At 37.3% G+C, this 18,544-nt stretch overlaps 1 protein-coding gene across 6 annotated transcripts in view; it reads left to right on the top strand.

Annotated features, from left to right (window-relative positions):
* Positions 1-18,544, top strand: part of SCAF8 (SR-related CTD associated factor 8) — a 163,595-nt gene that overhangs the window by 9,852 nt on the left and 135,199 nt on the right. For all 6 annotated transcript variants that reach the window (XR_012632861.1, XM_074896529.1, XM_074896528.1 and 3 more), the window contains exons 2-3: positions 14,416-14,499; positions 16,074-16,118. Coding sequence is in view for 5 of the 6 variants with exons in the window: in XM_074896529.1 (XP_074752630.1) it covers positions 14,416-14,499; positions 16,074-16,118 (129 nt within the window). In the remaining variant the exon portion in view is untranslated. The remainder of the gene's footprint in view (positions 1-14,415; positions 14,500-16,073; positions 16,119-18,544) is intronic.

Here is an 18,544-nt window from a genome sequence, read left to right as displayed (position 1 = left end):
GTGGGAGAAGAACTGAACAAAGGTGGTGATGGTAACACCTGACTTCTTCATGCACTGAAGTGTGATGGACTGGAGAGACTGCTGTATTACCTTTGCATCCTATTTCACTTAATTGCTTATACACTCAGTTAGGATGAATATTCAGATGTTCTCTTTAAACATAAACATATGTGAAGAGCGGTGTATAATACAACTGACGTGTAGGGGGTAAGCTTTTTGTGTGAGTGTTCTCAGTTGCTTTTAAATTTTTTATAAATCAATTAAGTGCAACAGTAACAGGAACATACACATGGGGATACTAAGCGTATTGCTATTATGTTCGTTAATTTAAGCCACATGCACTTAGAGTGTTTGAAAACAGTTATATTTAAGATAGTTGCTGCTGAGTTGCAGCCCTCTCTTGTTTTGTGCTTTTTAAAATGTTGGATTTTGGCAACTCCTGTTGTCTTGGTTGATTACTAGAGGAAAATAACTTTTCATTTTTTTCCCCTCTGAACTGAAATACCTTATGCAGAATGGAGCATCTGCCATTCTGGTCATGCAATATGCCCATCTTTGGTATATATTTTAACATTTATGTGCAGTGCAGAGAGCAACAAGGTGCTGATTTGGTTTAAATAGTTCTCACTGGTAGGTCCTAGTCAGCATCAAGTAGAAATCCTATTCACTGAGGGATGGGGTCATGTAATTTAAGCAACTTTTTCTAGAGGTTGAATTTCAGGGGAGTGTGTGAAATGCAACATAGTAGAAAATTGTTGATTCTGTCCTTTTTTTAAAGCAATAACTGACAATACTCTTTTCTTGTTCTTTGCAGTGTGGTGATATAAATATTTGGTAAGCAATTCAGTGACTATTTCTGTATATACAATTGGATTTGATTTATTTTAATGCTATTGAAATGTAGAAGAGATTAACCTAATTTGTTAAGGCAATATGTAAGACTTCTAAGTATTTATTTTGTCTTTTGAACATCAAAATTGCATTTATTTTTATGGATGATGTCTGGTTAGTGTTGTGTCCTGGTAGCAGCCAGAGAAAACTAAAAATATTTCAGTAGAGTTATGGGTAATTGATATGCCTGTCACTGCTTCTGGTCATAATCTCAGAGATTGATCTGAATCATAGAGTATCAGTATCAAAATGTTTATTTCCTTAGTTGCTGCAACAGTGTAACATTGTATGTATAAATATATGTTGCTTTGGATCAGGGGACCAGAAGTGCTCACCGCTTTCAAGCCTTCTAGTGGCAAAATTAGTCTTACATGAGAAATTATTTGCTAGCCACACTTCTCTTGCCTTTGTAAGATGTGGCCAGATGTATGAAAAAGGATATATTACTAATGAAGCTGTATTTTAATACTTTGTTCTAATTTTTATTCAGAATTTTGGTAGGGAAATGGCTGTCTGGGTTTCTTGCCTGTTGAGTAAGAGTGATGAAAGATCTTGAAATTAAGTGCTGGGCTTTGTAGAAGCATAGTAGGCCATTGCCTTCTGTGGAGATGCAGTAACTTGCTCTGTAAGCAACTGACTATTCACAGAGGATGTTTCATGTGCGTGTTGCCTGGTCTTCATGTGAGAAACTTGAGACCATAGCTTAGCTTTGTGTACTATACTGCCTTGTAAATGACAGCTGTTTACAGCAGAATTAACATTTTACGGATATTTACAATAGAATTAACTTTTATTACAGTTGTAATGATAAAAATATTGTTTGCATTACTGAACAATCAAAATTTGAAGTATACTGATGAATTCCCAGACTTTCAGTAATCCTTCTCCTGAAGACCACTTTTCTTAAGAACTAAAAAAAAACCCAGAGCAGAAATTCAATGCTTTATCTATGACATCAACCTGACCTTTAGCCTTTCCCCTATTGTCAATGTATAATTAATATAATTCACTAATCTTTGAGCAAGCCCATGTTTTTTTCTCCAGTTTGGAAATAGGACTTAGTTTATTTAAAATGGTGTTGGGGAAAGGGAGTATAAGTAATGCTGTTAAGCCTAACTTTTATATATGCTGGAATACTGCTTCTTACCTAGTTTCTTAGCTTTCAGCACCATTGCTTTTTGCTGCACAAATCATGACGTTGTTATATCAGAAGAAAATACAAAAATGGGACTATAATTGGCTTTATTTGTCAGCCTGGTCCTTTCTTGGATATGATACTTTAATGTACATTTATTAGGTATCTGTGTAACTTGTTGCATTTGGAACCTGTTACTTCTGAAGGAGATGCACGAGGAAATTACTCTTTCCGTTGTCCAACAAATCCATGTAAAATCCTTGTAAGGACAGTTTCCCATCTATTTCCAGATAATATTAGTTGACTGCAGTGGAGAGGATGGTATGGAAGAAATGCTTGTTTCAGGACATGATACTAAAAAATGGGTCTTAAGGCTTTTTGTTTGTTTTCAGTGAATGTAAGAACAGAAAAGGTATTTTAGTTGGAAGTGATGAGAAGCAGCAGAATTTGAATTTGTTTGAAACAGTACACAGGTGAATATCTGTTGCATTTAAAGTGAGAATAAATTTGATAAGAGATAAATCCCCATGCGTTCTAGTCGGTCCTCAGAGATTGGAGGGGCTAGGGGCAGCTGGACTTATGTCTTGATAGGTATGCCAACTGTGGCCGTAACTATAGGTCTGGCCTGGATGCCTGAACAGCCCGTATGCTGTAGGTCTGGTTGCATTCAAAAGAAGCCATCAGATTCACAAATAGTGCGGATCAGTGGCGGTCACTATAGGTCTGACCCAGCCCAAACACTCATATACTGTAAGTCTGGTTGCCTTCAAGAGAAGCAGTCAGATTCATGAATAGTATGGTTTATTTTTATGCAACATCTACAGATTCTTTAAGATTGCCTACCATAAATGCACAAACTTCAGGTTGGCTATATAGCACTACACAAAAGAAAAACGACTGCAATTGCACACATTTAGTTCCCAGGTATATACTTGCCATAGCCAAGGAAATCTTACCAAAAAGTGTCCCTTCGAGAGGGGGCGACAGCACAAACCTGTCGATCTGTCCCTCTGATTTGGTGCCAGATTATCGTCCCTCCAAGTTAGGTAACAAGGTAACAACTTGGGGTATTATTTATCTTAGTTTGTATGTGTGAGTGGGTGGGACTGTAGTCAAGCCATTATCTTTTGAGTAATGACACAGCACATTCTTTGGTGCCAGGGGTACAGCTGGTTTTTGTGAGGAAAAAAGGGAGGATGAGAAACAAGGTTGGCTTAATGTGAGGGGTGTAGCTGCGTTTTTTGTGAGAATAAAGGGAGGACGAGGAACAGAGCTGGCAGGCTACTGCAAAAATCGTCCCTTGAGAGAAAAAAGTAGAGCAGGAGATAAATCTGCCCTTGAAATGAGTGAAAGAATGGGACTGCATGGCCTATACCCTGCTTCTCATTCCTCCTTGGCGCCATGACAAACACAAATCACTGGACTTCCATCCCATCCTGTGCTTGCTCTGGGCACCCTGTGTCAAGGAAATGTGTGTTTTACAGATTTCTCACTGTCTTGCTTTTCTCACGTTTCCAACACCTAACAATATCATAAAATGAAGAAGAATTGGTTTGACTCTTATGAAAGAAAATAACATGTTATGTATGTATAAGAGTTCTGTGAGAGAACTAGCAAGCACGTGGACAGGGAAGAACCGGGTTGTGTTACTTGAATTTACCAAGAGCAGTTGAGAAGGTCCATCCCCAGAAGTTTGAAAAGAAGTTGAATTGCTGTGGAGAGTGCATCTTTACATTGATGACTGCTAAGAGGGGAAATAGGGGAGAAGTTCATGTGTAGAAATAAATTTCCTTTTTTCATGATGGAATCTTATGTGGGTTTGTGCTGGGAATTCATGCTTTTCAATGTATTCATAAATGCTGTGGAAAAGGGGTAGAATAATGAGGCAAAAAAGTTTGCTGACAGTGTTAAGTCATTCAGGATGCTGATACTGAAGGTCTAGCCATGAACGATTGCAGAAGGACATTGCTGTACTGTTAGATGGCACCCTAAAATGTGGTAATGCAGGCTGCGAAGATAGTGTGAAACAGACAACATCTGCTTTATGCACACAGTGATGGGCACTGAAATTATATAATTTGGTAATTAATAAGATCTTGCAACTGAAATGCAAATGCCTGTTCCAAGTTCAGCAGTAGTCAAAACATCAATTTGAATCCTGGAAATTAGGAAGGAAATAAAGACTTGTTATACTGCCATTATATCTTTATCTTATGCCGTGTGCAGTCTAGTTTGCACCTTACGGGATTGTGTTGGCAGAATTGCATGTATAGAGAGGGGCAGAAGGGACAGTCAAAGGAATGGAACAGGTCTGTATGAGAAATGAGTAAATATTAATACTCTTTTTGGCCTTGAACAAAGATGACTGGAAGATGATGAGATAGGGGTCTGTAGTACTGGTGATACAGAAGAGTTAAATCAGTTTTTTCTAATGCATAAGCTAGGTAAACCCAGTGTCACCAATGAGCACAGATTCAAATCAAGCAAAAGGAGCTTCTTTGCATAGGTTTTGTTTAAACTGTGTGCCTTTGCCAAAAGATGTTGGGCATGCTCAAGTTTTACATGTATTAAAAAATAAAAAAATTTGAATTCCATACATGGAGGGGGAATTCAGAGATTTTATGAAAGATCAGTTGGTGCTGGCTCAGGGATCACTGAGCTGTGGGTTGCTGGTGACTTAAATTATGCAAAGAAAGTATCACTGAAAGGGCAGCTCTATATTACCTTCCATAAACATCAACTCTTGAATGCTGTTTCTATTGGCTTTCTCTGACCTAGTGGTATGCATCAGTAAATAACACATTTTCCACCATGCCCTAGCTCCAAGAAAAGGAGGAGTGGTTAGGAGAGGGAAAAAAAAAAAAAAAGAAAAGAAAGAGAAAGTAAAAGTAAATTATTACGAGAAGACAGAAGGATGTTAAGAATAAAAACAACTTAGAGGGAACTGGAGAGGAACAGAGAAAAGCAGACTATTCATGAATCTGATGGGGTCTGAGTAGGAGTGGGATGATGCTCTGCAGTGATACTCAGCCTGGAAACTTGGTTAGGAGCTTGAAACTGTTGCCAAGTCTCTGTTGTCAAACTACCTGCTATTCCTGACACTTGAAATGGCCAAGCTGACTAGGGGTGGGTGAAATTTGGCAAGAACATCCCAAGACTTGGTGAGGCTTTGGATGTGGAGGGTAAATAAAAAAGGGAGTGTATATGCAATTTCAGGAGATTCTGGAGAGACTGGAGAATGAACTTGGCATATTTGCTGTCTATATGGTGAGAGGGTCTTCCTCTTGCCACTGAATGTGCATGAGTTAGGATTCCATGACCACACCCAAGTCTCTGTCTCAAGTCCTCCAACTGAAAATTTTCCAATTTACCTCCCTGTTAAGCAGTAGACTTGATTAACAGTATAAGCTACCATGCTGGGGTTTTTTTACCTTTCTGTGGCAGTAAGTCATGCTACTGAATGTTTTGGTGTGACACAAGGCCAACAAGCTGGGGGAGTGAAACACAGATGGATAAGGGAGTTTTTTGAGACATGACTTCAAGGTGAATTGGTTAGCTGTTACGCACACTACTAAAGAGGTGGGGAGGAATTACTGATAGTTATGATGATGTGATGTACGTTTGACCCTCTGTGTCTGTCACATTTCTGTACAGTTGTGTTAGGATGAGAACTTACAAAATAGCAACACTTATTTTTACAAAACAGTTTAGAGATAGTCTTATAAAACCAGAACAAAAATCCACCCTTAAAACAATCTGTTACTTTGATAATCTTGAAGACTTTCAGTGCTGTCTGTCTTAATAAGCTGTTGCATGCTTATGTGGCCATTTGGCTGGCATCTGATTCTTACTTTGTAAGATCGTTACCCTAGGAATTGCTTGCATTGAGACAGAATTTGGTGATAAACGTATCTTTGTGGACTCATTTTGTCCCTGAAGTGCCATTCAGATTCAAGGCTTCCCTTTAAGGATTTCCTGTGATTTATATTCAATGTTTAATCAAACATGCATACTTCTATCAAAGGTTTATTGATTGTCCCGCACCTAATTACCAAAATAGTGATGTGCATAGAACGTGGCTGAATGGAATCATCGTACAGCAAAGCAGTAAAACAACTTCCCCCCACAACAATTCACTGCAAATTAATCAGGTGTTTTCTTGGCTATAAATGGGTTAGGAAGACTAATGTTCATTTGTTTTGTAGTTTCCAGTATTGTTTACAATGTGTTCGAATGTTCACTCATCTAGAATACTTGAGATAGGCAGTTCAGCCTTGTCCACAGCTTTCTAGAATAATCTGATAGAACATTAAGTTTTCATTGACATTGCAGTCAAATGTATACTACTATTAAATGTACTGAGTTGAAAAATCACTGGTACTTTTCACAGTAACTTGAAAGTATTCTCTTTACTTTTGCTATGCTTTTTCTCACAGAGGAAAATAAAATTATTCCCAAAGGGTCATACGGGAAGCCTGCATTTAATCTTCTTTCTAACTTGATTATTTAACACTTGTTTTTTCAAAAACTAAGCCAACGGTTTGGAAATGGTTTCTGTTACCAGTACAGTCAGACTCCTCATGACTTGTCTATGATTGTGTTGGACTTCCCCATGCACCCTGCTGCCACATGAAATTCTATAGAAGTTTAGTCCTTGTTCCTTCTTAACAGTTGTGTTCTTTGGAAGTAATTGATTTCTTTTCTTCAGCATCAGACATGCAGTTTCTTTCCATTGCTCAGTTAATTTTGTGTGTGATAATGCCATCTACCTTTAGAGAGGGTATGTCTCACCTTCAGTTTTTTTGACTGATGTGCCATAATTCAGGAATGGACAGTACAAACCAAAGCTTTGTATAGTTTTGTAATGGATTTTTATAGGGTTTTTTTATCAGGGTTTAACTTTTCAGTGTATTCAAATCAGTTAGTCTTACTGAAGCATCATTTTCCCAAATGTTATATTTGTAGTGACTTTTCTCAGGAGAGCCTTTGTGTCAGAATGACCCTTGGATGAATACACAGCTCTTTGCAGCAGTGCTCTTTTCCTGGCAAATACCAGTAGACTGTTTTTCCCCCTTAGATATTAGGATAGCTGGGAGATGAATATTGATTTTGTTTAGATTAGCATATGCTTTTTAGTTTCTGGTGCAAAATCAATTACTAAATGAATAGGAAAAATAAATTGATCCAACAACATGTGAGGTGGTTTTTGAATTGGATTTTGATTTGTGTATATATCATCAACTGATGATAGATGTGCAGTGTGTAGAGAGAAATTTTTATTCTCTTAGAATACATTTTAAAAAGACTCTGAACTGTGATGCTCACTACAGCAGTGCACAAGTTTCTGTACTTAGTGGTTTTTCACATGAGAAGTGATGCAAATGCTTTCACTATGCAAGTCCTTCCAACTGTGAATTTATGAAAATAAGAGAAAACAGGTTTCATTGGTGGTCAGATATCATAGAATCATAGAACAATTTGGGTTGGAAGGGACCTTAAAGACCATCTAGTCCCAACCCCCCTGCCATGGGCAGGGACACCTCCCACTAGACCAGGTTGCTCAAAGCCCTGAACATCCTGGCCTGGAACACTGCCAGGGAGGGGGCAGCCACAGCTTCTCTGGGCAGCCTGTTCCAGTGCCTCACCACTCTCACAGTGAATAATTTCTTCCTTACATCTTTCAGTTTAAAGCCATTACCCCTTGTCCTATCACTATACTCCCTCATAGAGTCCCTCCCCATCTTTCCTGTAGGCCTACGCTAAGGACTGGAAGGCTGCTATAATATCTGGCAATAATGATCAGATGCTTAAAGAAATATGGATCAGTTTTTGGGCAAGTGTCTTATATGAGTTGATGTTTATCCAGAAAAGCAGGTAAATGGCTAGTGAATAAAATCAGGCAGATTTTTTTTTTCTTAATTCATGGAATCATATGGTACCTCAGCTGTAAAGCATGAGTTTTTTTAAGTGTGCATAATGGTTTGTGTGTTTACTCCTTTGCTTTCTTCTTCCAGCTTGTATTGTAAATGTGACTAGTGTGCTTCAAAACCTTTGAAACTTCTCCTGGTTTTGTTGAAGACTGCAGTGTTTCACTTTTGACATTCTTAAATGATGTATTTCTATTGCGGAAAAGATGCAGCTGCCTGATGTGATAAGGCTCAAACTTCATTTGAATAACTTCTTTTAAACTGAGAGCTGTATTTTATACTAGCACACAGATAGCTATACAGTTATATAAAAGAGTGGGTGTGTTTCATTATGGTATATGGGCACAGACTTAGCAAGTTGGTGATAACAGTCCAGGGGTGAGTCAGGTCCTTCCAAGGCACACCAGAGCTGCCCTCCCAGGTCAAGGAAAACCACGTTGGGCAGTGTGGAACCACATCCACCAGCCTGGCTCTCACTTGATCCCTGCTCATCTCATTTGGTATACTCCTCCAGTTCCCATCCTTCCCAGTTGATCTCCCCAGTCAGATTGTATTGATACCTGCCATCCCTTTGGTAATCCTGTTTGCGAGTTGAAGAGTCCTAGCCACCTTTGTTCTTCACTTAAGGGTTTCTCTATAGTTTTCGTTATCCGTAATTGTTTCTTGCCAGCCTTTGAGATTAGAGGGGAGGGCAAAAATTCCAGAAGTACTGAGAGGTTGAAAGTGCCATGTAGGTTAGTACAGTTGCCTAACTGTTGTGGTTCTAAAAGTCCATTTGCTGCTTTTACTACTGAGATTTTTCTGGTTTACTGTTGAGTTGATGCTTTCAAAGAAAGGTCTCATGTATCAGCAGATCTCATTCCTGAATGGCAGTAGTCAGCTTCAGAGCCAGTGTCCACTACTTCATGTGTACTCATGCTTAATTTGTCTGCCATTTTATTACTCGTGAGCGTCACTGATGTTCCTCTGCAGTTTGTGATAGTCCAACTTTGTCCTATCTAGGATACATGTGACAGCACAGACACAGTCCCCAGCATAAGTCCTCTGTTGGGACTTCCCTCTACTACAAACAAAACGTCTGTTTATTCAAATTGTTTTCTGGCTGTCTTTAAGAAGTGATTGATCAGGCTATTTGTCATGCAAGGGCCTGTTTAGGAGAGCTTAGTTTCTTGGAGCTGTTTGTGAGAGATCTGTCTTAAATGTCTTCTGGTACTCCGGGTGGACTATATCAGCGTTTTCTTAGTGTGATCATTGAGTCTTTCAGAGAAGGACAAGAGACTGGGATGTGGCTTTTCCTTAAAATAGCTGCATGGAATTATCTGTGCACCCACTAATTCTTTTCTTTTGAGTAATGTAAACAATTTTATTCTGGTACAAGCATTGAACCTAATTGATCTGTTGGGTCCTAGTTCTGCCCTTGAACCTTTGTCAGAAATTCATGTTGCTTTTTCCTGTCTCTTAGAGCTACAAGATTAAGACTGTTTTAAGTAAGAATTTCCAAATCATAGCTAGTAGGTCTTTCATTCTTGAGTTCTGTTCTAGCACTTAATTATTTTCAACATTGTGAGCTTGTTCTTCACCTTCTTATAAACACACTTGAGGGGGATTCTGGTATGGGAAGTCTCCGCAGTTTTTTCTCAGTGTGTAGATCTAAAAAGAGAAGGAGAGGGTTCTTTTTCTGTAGGGCTTCATCTCCCATGAGTCCACCCTTATGTGCTGATTGTCTTCTGGCTGTGGAAGACCACTCTAATAGATCTGCTATTCCTTTTCTGTTCTGAAAAGGGCTTATTTTTATGTTTTTTCCTGTTTGTTTCTCAAATTTGGTTGCTGTATTTTTTCACATCTACATTACTTGTTAGAGCTTTTTTTACCCTCCCTTTTTTGGATGCCATTCCAGATTTTCTGAAATATATAATTTTACTTCAGACTTTCCCTGACTTTAGTATTTAGCCATGTTGCTACTTTTTTGTAGTTTGTTTAAAGGCTTCTTTTATATGAGGACAAGCAGTTATCTGCCAGTGAGCATGAATGCCTTACAAAAACATGATCAAGAAATAATTATAGCAAACTTTTGGCTAAACATTTGTACAAAAGGTCATACAGGAAGAAATGAGCTAGAATATAAGCACAAGTTTTAAAAACAAAAATAATACAGATATTTGTAGCTTTTTATTTTCATATTTTATAATCCTGAATAAACTGCAGTTATTTTTCTTTAACTAGATTTCAAGAATATCTGGTTTCTTTAAGTGCCTGCTGTCTTAAAAATCATCTATGCTAGATGAAAAAACAAAGTTTTCATTACTAGAGAGGCAACTAAGTCTTGCTTCTCTACCAGTTTAGCAGTAGAGCAGATGGGTTTGATGGATGGATTATTGGATGGATAAGGAATTGGCGGGATGGCCACATCCAAAGAGTTGCAGAGCTCAGTAACCAAATGGAGATCGGTAACGACTGGTATCCCTCAGGGGATCCTTATTGGGACCAATACTATTTAATATCTTTATTAATGACATGGACAGTGGAATTGAGTGTACCCTCAACAAGTTTACAGATGACAGCAAACTGAGTGGTGCAGTGCATATGCTTGAGGGAAGGGATGCCATCCAGAGGGACCTTGACAGGCTTGAGGAGAGGGTCCACATGAACTGCGTGAAGTTTGACATGGCCAAGTGCGAGGTTCTCCTGCACCTGTGTCAGGGCAATCACCAGCATCAGTACAGGCTGAGGGACAAATGGATTGAGAGTAGCTCTGAGGAGAAGGACTTGGGGATGTTGGTAGATGGAAAATTGGACGTGAGCCACGAATGTGTGCTTGCAGCCTGTAAAGCCACTTGCATCCTGGGCAAAAGAAGTGTGACCAACAGGTCAAGGGAGGTGATTATTCTCCTCTATTCTGCTTTTGGGAGACCCTACCTGGATACTGCATTCAATTCTGGGGTCCTCAGCACAGGACAGACATGGATGTGTTGGAACAGGTCCAGTGGAGGGCCATGAAAATGATGAAAGGGCTGGAGTGCATCTCCTGTGAAGACAGGCTGAGAGAGTTGGGGTTGTTGAGTCTGGAGAAGGCTTAACGGAAACCTTATTGAGGCCTGTCAGTATTTAAAGGGGGCTTATAAGAAAAATGGAGAGACTTTTTACCAGGGCCTGTAGTGATAGGGCAAGGTTTAACAGTTTTAAACTAAAAGAGAGTAGGTTTAGATTAGATATAAAGGAGAAATTATTCATGATGAGGGTGGTGAAACACTGGAACAGGTTGCCAGAGGAGTTGTGGATGCCCCCTTCCTGTAAGTGTTCAAGCCCAGGTTGGATGAGGCTTTGAGGAACCTGATCTGGTGAAAGGTGTCCCTGCCCATGGCAGGGGGTTAGAAGTAGGTGGTATTTAAAAGTCCTTTCTGACCCAAACCATTTTATGATTCTAAGTGGACAGGGTTTCCTGCTTGACTTATAAATGTATGCATTAAACCATTCTGGGGATGTCTTGTGTTTTCTGTAGTTAAATTCTGTTTAATACTTACAGATTGAGTTAAGAAATTTTAAGAAATGTCACATTTCTTGGGTTTGTAAGCAAAACTTAATATTAATTTTTTCAAAAGCAAAAAGCAAGTGTTGCATTAAATGTTGCAAAATTGGAAGTAGATACTGGGCCCTCACTTTGTCCCAAATACAAATGATGCTGCTTCAGGTTTCTGCCATGCACTGATAGACATAAATGACCAGTTTTCCAACGGAATGTACTTTTCAAAACAAAATGTTTTTATAGACACTTAAAGGCTTTTTAAAGACAATTAAGGAAAAATAATTCAGAAGAACAGTATTTTTCTTGCTTCCTCCAGGGACTAAATTTGGGATTTGTGTTTTCCTTTAAACTACTGTTAAAACAGGTGTATCTATTGTCCAAAAAGCTATCTCTGTGGAATTATATTCTTAATTTTGCTGTTTCTTTTGGTTCATTTTTTCTTTTTTTTCCAGCTTGAATTGTCTGTCCTTAAACTTGATGCTAAACTGGGCTCTCTCCTACCTGTTAGAAAGTAATGGGATGCTAGCAACAACCTATTTGATCCTGTTGGGTTTTGGCATATTCTGGATGTGTGGTACCAAGATACCTGACGGCGTGCATCTGGTGCTTCAGAATCAATTGTGTGCAACTCTTTGTGTTTTCCAGCACTGTGTTGTAGCTTACTCAGTGCTTTGAACCACTCTGTTCCCTTGTTTTTTTCTGGTAATTTCAAAGCTGATGAACTGGTCAGGTGTGGTCCCAGTTTATTTATTTGAGTCAGCAGTTCTGCCTCCTCATATCCGTGTGTGTCATAGGTGAAGGAGCTACTGTTCCTATCTCTTCCAGGACTGTTTTCAGGTTGGCAAGGTGGCTACTGGAATCTAGGTTGATGCCAATTGATTTTACTAGTATTTTGGGCTTTGAGAGTGCTGATCAGGAATACCCAAACTGAGTCTGCTAAGGCACTGCCCGAGTGCAAACAAACTGTTTCTGGCACTGTAGTGGCCCCAGAAGTAGTTTAGCTGTAGTTGCACATCACACCACTGAGGCAGTAGTCAGGAGGAGTGACCCACAGTCTGGTAAATCACCTGTGTGTAACTGAAGTTGAGCACTAAACTATGAGTATAAAACAGAAGAAACTGATGGGAGGTTCTTGATTTTCTGCCCCTCTTCTCCCTTTCCCTCATGGTGATGAAGAGCATTTATGTATTTGGATTCTAGAAGCTTGTTGTTGTGTAAGAAGTGCATAAATAATTCAGAATATTTTACAACAGCAATTAGCATTAGTGAGAAGTAGTAACAGTTGTTATAAAAATGGATGTCTAGCTGTGAACTGACTATAATTTCACTGTTTTAATGGAAATCCTTCCAAGCTGATACATTGATACTTATGCTTGGACAAACCAGGTTTTTTCATATTGTCTTTAGATAGTTATGCAAAGTTTTACTTAAAACTGGTTTTGACAGGAGAGGATAGAAGAAAGTATCTCATGTATGCAGAGAGAAGAAATCCTGTTGTGGAAACTGAAATACAACTGAAGAATGTCTACATACTAGCTTCAGAAAGATAAATTATTGTACTATGTTTTCTGAGCTAGCCATTTGCTGAAAGTTGAATGAATTTTAGGAAGTTAAATATACTCTTAATATCTTTATGGATATTAATCTAGTTCAATATATTGCATTGCTCAGGATGTGTAGTAGGAGGGAAGAGCAGTCTTTTGGCTTTGGTTCTATTTCAAAGGCCATTGTATGGAAAAATTCCTATTCTTCTTGTCTTTAGGAAGAAAGTTAAAAAACTGTGGGTGGTCATTCCAATTATCAGGGCTCTATTTTTGAGCTAATATACTTATAAACATGAATGTTTTAGACAAAAACACAATGCAAGTTAAGTCTTTAAAACTGTTTTAATATTTTGTATCTGGTCTTTATGTGTATGGCAGCAACAAATCTTAGACAGACCTCTGTTAACACCTAGGTTTGAAGGAGAAAAGAGCAGCATTTTGTTCAAAGCCATATATTGTGAATGATCGAAGGTTTTCACAGCAAGTAAATAGCTTTGGATGATGGAGTCCTGACTCAGTGTGAAGGAACGAGTTGTTTCCAATTACCACTTATCAGTCATAGCTATGAAGTTGGTTAATGTACAGTTCTCACTATGCAGCAAACTTCTGATGAGTATATGTCATGCTGGATTGCTTCTGCCGGGAGATGCATGTACGAGTAAAAAGAATAGAGTTATTACTGCATCCTGGGAGAAAACTGTTGCAAAACTCCACTACTTGTATACCGTGGCTGTTTTGGTGGTTAGACATTCATGACGTTACAAAGCTGTGTTAAAATTGAGAACTCAGATGGATTTTTGCTTAAGCATTTGTAATACTAGTGATATATTATCTCTTGAGTTAATGCAGTGAATGAAGTCTATACTTTTTCCAGATCTGCTGTTTTAAGTGGTAAAATTGCTACATGCTCTTTCTCACTGGGCTGGATTTTTTTTGCTTAATGGAAAATAAAGATATTTGATTCAGCAGGCATATGATGGTGAATATAGTAAGTTTTTGGTTAAGCATCTGTTATGCTTCCATAAAGGTAGTTAAGTATATTAAATTTTTTGCCCTAGAAGAAAAAACTTAATGAGAGCTAACAGTTTGCATATCATATGTATTTCCTTTATAACTTCACCTGCAGGTGTCTCCTATATTTAGTGATAGTAGAACTTGGTGTATAGTGACCATTGCAAAGAAAAACCTGTTGTCTTTTAAGCATTTTGGATCTTGCATTATATTTTATTGGACCTTTTAATATTTTTTTAAATGGAGATGCCTTTTCTGGTAATATATATTTAAAACTTGATGAAAATTAAAAGTGGCATTTTCTTGTGGAAAAATAATGTATTTTTATACTACTTAATGCTGCAGAATATATTTCTGATAACTTTTTTTTTTTTTTTTTTTCAGTTGTACTCGCTAAATGATTATAAGCCACCCATTTCTAAAGCTAAAATGACACAGATCACTAAGGCAGCAATCAAGGCTATAAAGGTAAGAAATTGGCTAACATCTTTTGACTTCCTTTCCATTTTGCATCTGCATCAGAATAACTGAATATCTTAAAGAACTTCCTGCAAAACTTTCCACCTCTCTTGTTCTCTGTAGTTTCCAAGTTATGATCAAATGTAGTGATGGGATTTTCAGGAGCGCAACAGAAGGCTTAGTTTGTTGTGTGACTTTCATTTGCTAGTTGTTGTATGTGAGAAAGAATTACACCAGCTTGACTCTTCACTCTATACCAACTTGATTGTTCAATCAGGTCTGAAAAACACAGTTTATTTCCTCAGTTTAAAACGGAAATACATTTCCTGAGAACAGATGAATAAATATAAAACTACTTATGCACACACACACCCCCCACCCCTGCCCAAATATAAGCTATATTGGTGTTTGAATCAGTACAGTTGTTTAAGTTTTATCTCATTTTTATAAATTCCTAGACTACCTTTTCATGGTGGTGTTCATTGATTCTATTTTTGATGTTGCTTAGATACGAACTGTGCTTAAATTTTAGCATTAGTACACTAATTAAAGACTTTCTTGCCTCAAAGTAAAACTAATTGCCAAACAGCAATGGAGCAGCAGAAAATAGGACTGAAAAATGGTGAAAGAAAGAAGTATGCCTTTAGTGTTAAGCATTAAAACAAATGGAAACTCAGTGAAAACTGGACAGGTGGAAAAGAGGATGGGTTAAAAGCTGAAAACCATGAACTTATGCTCTTCCTACCTATGTTCTTCTGGGAATGCAGATACATTTTCAGATTATGCAATCTGTCCATATTGTGATTTTGTGTCATTTGGAGAGAGAGTAATTTGATGACAGAAGAGTGAAATTCACTGGCTTGCTTAAATATGAGAAGTCTATGTAAATTAGTCTGTGTTTCAATATAATGAAAATGCTGAAAACTTTTATTGGACATAAACAATAGTAAATGATAGTAAATAGTTCTATAAATTAAGCAATTAATTGATACCAAAATGTCTTATCATGTATTTAACTTGGAAATCCTGCTTCCACTCTTATCATTTCAATAACAACATTTAATTTTGTGGAGCAGTTATTGAGATGATTTAGAGCCACTGTGATGACATGTGAGCTTAAAAAAACCAGGCCAATTTTAAAGAAAAAGTATTCAGTAGATGTTATAAGGTCTTCCTATACTCATGTTTTTAGGTTATTAAAGTGAACACTTGGGAAATAAATAAAATACAGAGAAGTACTATGCTTAATAACATTAGGTTAACATCTTCAGTCATGTACAATGAAATAATGCTTTTGAATGAATAATTATATTATTCTCTTAGCTCTCACTAAATAAGCACACCTTATTTTTAAAAAATCCTGTGTAAAAAAAACCTTCAGAAGGTGAGAAAAAGTGAGATTAGCTTTTTTTATATGCTGTTAAAAGTTTTAAGGAAGACAGCACACTCAGCTGTAGATCTTGGATTGCTGGTTAATCGTCCAAGGTTTCTAATTCTGGTTTTACTATGAATACTGCATGACTTGAACAAGTATAAGTGTCTCAAGATTTTCTCCTCTGTTGAAATACTATTTTATTTTCCAGTTCTACAAGCATGTTGTACAGAGTGTTGAGAAATTCATTCAAAAGGTAAGTCAGTCATGGGTATTTTGTTAGCACTGAGAAAAATGTCCTCATTTTGAGTTACAGAGTATTGAAGATTATTGGGTTTTAGGTATACATATGGATTAATATTTTTATCACACATAAGTTTATTTCAGTTTTTAGTCATGTTCAGTTTCTGCTAATAATCAGTAGGTGATCATAACCCATGATGCAGAAAGATAAATACTTTGTCCCCATTTTGTAGTTATGTTATACTTTGATCTGAATGACTGTGGATACTGTCTTAGGACTACTCCTCTATATGCGTTCACTTAATGTTAAAAGAGGCTGTCAGTGTAGCCCATGTGAACAGCTAACAGTAAAAGAATCAACAGTGGTTTGGTGAGTGACAGTTGCTTTTGCTTTTCTGCTAGGTTTTCCCATAGATTTTAAAGCTGAAGGAAAGATGACCATTCAGCCTCTTTTGTGGAGCATGAGATGTAACATTTCAGTTGGTGGTTCCTGCTAGTAATTTAAAATAAAAAATATTTATATGGCTAGATTAGAATTACATTTTGTGAAGATGCAGTGTTAATGTACAAATTTGGAATAACAAAGAATTTTATAGAGCTTTGTTTTCTTGTAGCAGTTAATTATTCTTGGGTAAAACTTGCATATTGTATCTCCAGTTGGAAATGCATGGGTTCCAATTTCTGAGTCTTTCCTCCTTGTCTGCATTGTACTTGCTTGTTCAGTTGATCATTTAGGTACTGAATTTCTTCTCCTTTTGTAAATAGGAGTAAATTGTGATCAAATTGCATTTTTATTTTGACAAACAAGCTAAATACGTTATTGTTAATGTTGCAACGTTGGATGCAATTTTTCTTTTGTTGTCCATTTTATGAAGCAGTCTAGATTGTTCTGTGTCAGTAACCTGGCTTCTTCATTACCTTTTAGTCCTTGGTGCCCTGTGTATGCTCCAGTGCCTTTTGGCAGTGGTTGGACAGTGTAAACAAGGTTCAGCTTCTTGTCTCAGAACAGTTCATGAATTATTTAGGACTAGAACACCAGTCCTATATGGAAAAGGTGTCATGTGTATGTTTCATGGCACAAGTAAAGACTAGGAGGATACTTTACCATCACTGCTGGTGTTTTGTCAAGTAGTTGTCTTTTGGATCATTGCCTTTGACTTCTTTCCATCTCTAAGAAAAAGGATCACTATCTTCTGATCCCTGTTTAATACTATATGTGGCCATAGGAGGATGAGAGCAGGTATACATCTTCCCCATCTCTGAGCAGTAGCATTTGCAGTTTCATGTCCCAAAATTAATCCTAATTGCCTGAATTCCAAATACTGCTTTTTAGTTGCAGTGACTGTGATTGGCAATTCTGAATTCAGAGGCATGAGAGAAGATTTATCCTCTGAATGGTAGTTTGTCAGGAACTGGACAGGCTGTTGATGACCCTTCCACAAGCTGCTATTAATGTGCGTTATCTTTGCACATTGGTGTTTGGTGTCTAGTACTACTTGATAAGGGAATTTTGCTCTGGTGCTTAGAGAAGGCAGATGTATATTATTATGGATGACCTTGTTAATGATCATTCTGGATTAGATGTTTCCCTTTAGGTTTGATGTCTTTTTTTCAGTATTTCATGAACTATTTAGTGAAACATGCAAATTATTACTAATATCGAATAGTTCTTATTTTAGTAGAATCAGAGGCAAGTAGATGAAAGCGCTTCTCTAGCCATTTGATATTTATGGACATGAGTTTTATATTTGGAATATAATTGGATTATTTTTCTGGAAGCAATCACTTCAAGTTAAAGCTCAAAGCTACTGAATCTTCCATTAAAATCAGCCATAAACTTGTCCAGAGTGATGTCAGTGCTATCTCAATTAGTTTACTGTTGATTCTTTCCTACTCCGATTTTTTTTTTTCTTCAAAATTAATTTCATGAGGTTACTGAAACTTCAGGTGAAATAATTGTCGGTGACATTCTTTGTTTTATGACACAAGTCACTGCTCTGTTGTTGTTTTTGTTGGCTGTTTTATTCTCTGACAAGATGTCACTTCGGGGTCAAATGACCATATTCCATATATGTAAGGATATTCTACTGTGAGAGCAAGACTTGAATCATTTGAGTAATCAAATTATCTTATTGCTTAGATTCACTAGAAAAGTGAATGTGTATTGTGTAAAAAAACCTTAACTCAGATTGGGGATATGCAGACTCACTGCCCCAGCTGTCATTCTTGTTTATTTATTTTTTTATTTGTATATTATTTTCCTCTTTCATCTTCTATATTGCTATATGACTTACAATCTTTTGTTCTTTCTGCATGTGCCATGTTTTTAAATACTCCACCTAGCATATTTGCTGAGTTTTCTTATTAAATATCTGTGTTTTTACTAATTTTGTTATTGTGAAAAGTCATATACGTATACATGTCTGTTCTGTATGCAGA

Source organism: Athene noctua, chromosome 1, assembly GCF_965140245.1.
Source record: "Athene noctua chromosome 1, bAthNoc1.hap1.1, whole genome shotgun sequence".
In the NCBI taxonomy this organism is placed as follows: Eukaryota; Metazoa; Chordata; class Aves; order Strigiformes; family Strigidae; genus Athene; species Athene noctua.
The sequence above is the reverse complement of the archived record's forward strand: the minus strand, read 5'-3'. Positions and strand labels throughout refer to the sequence as shown.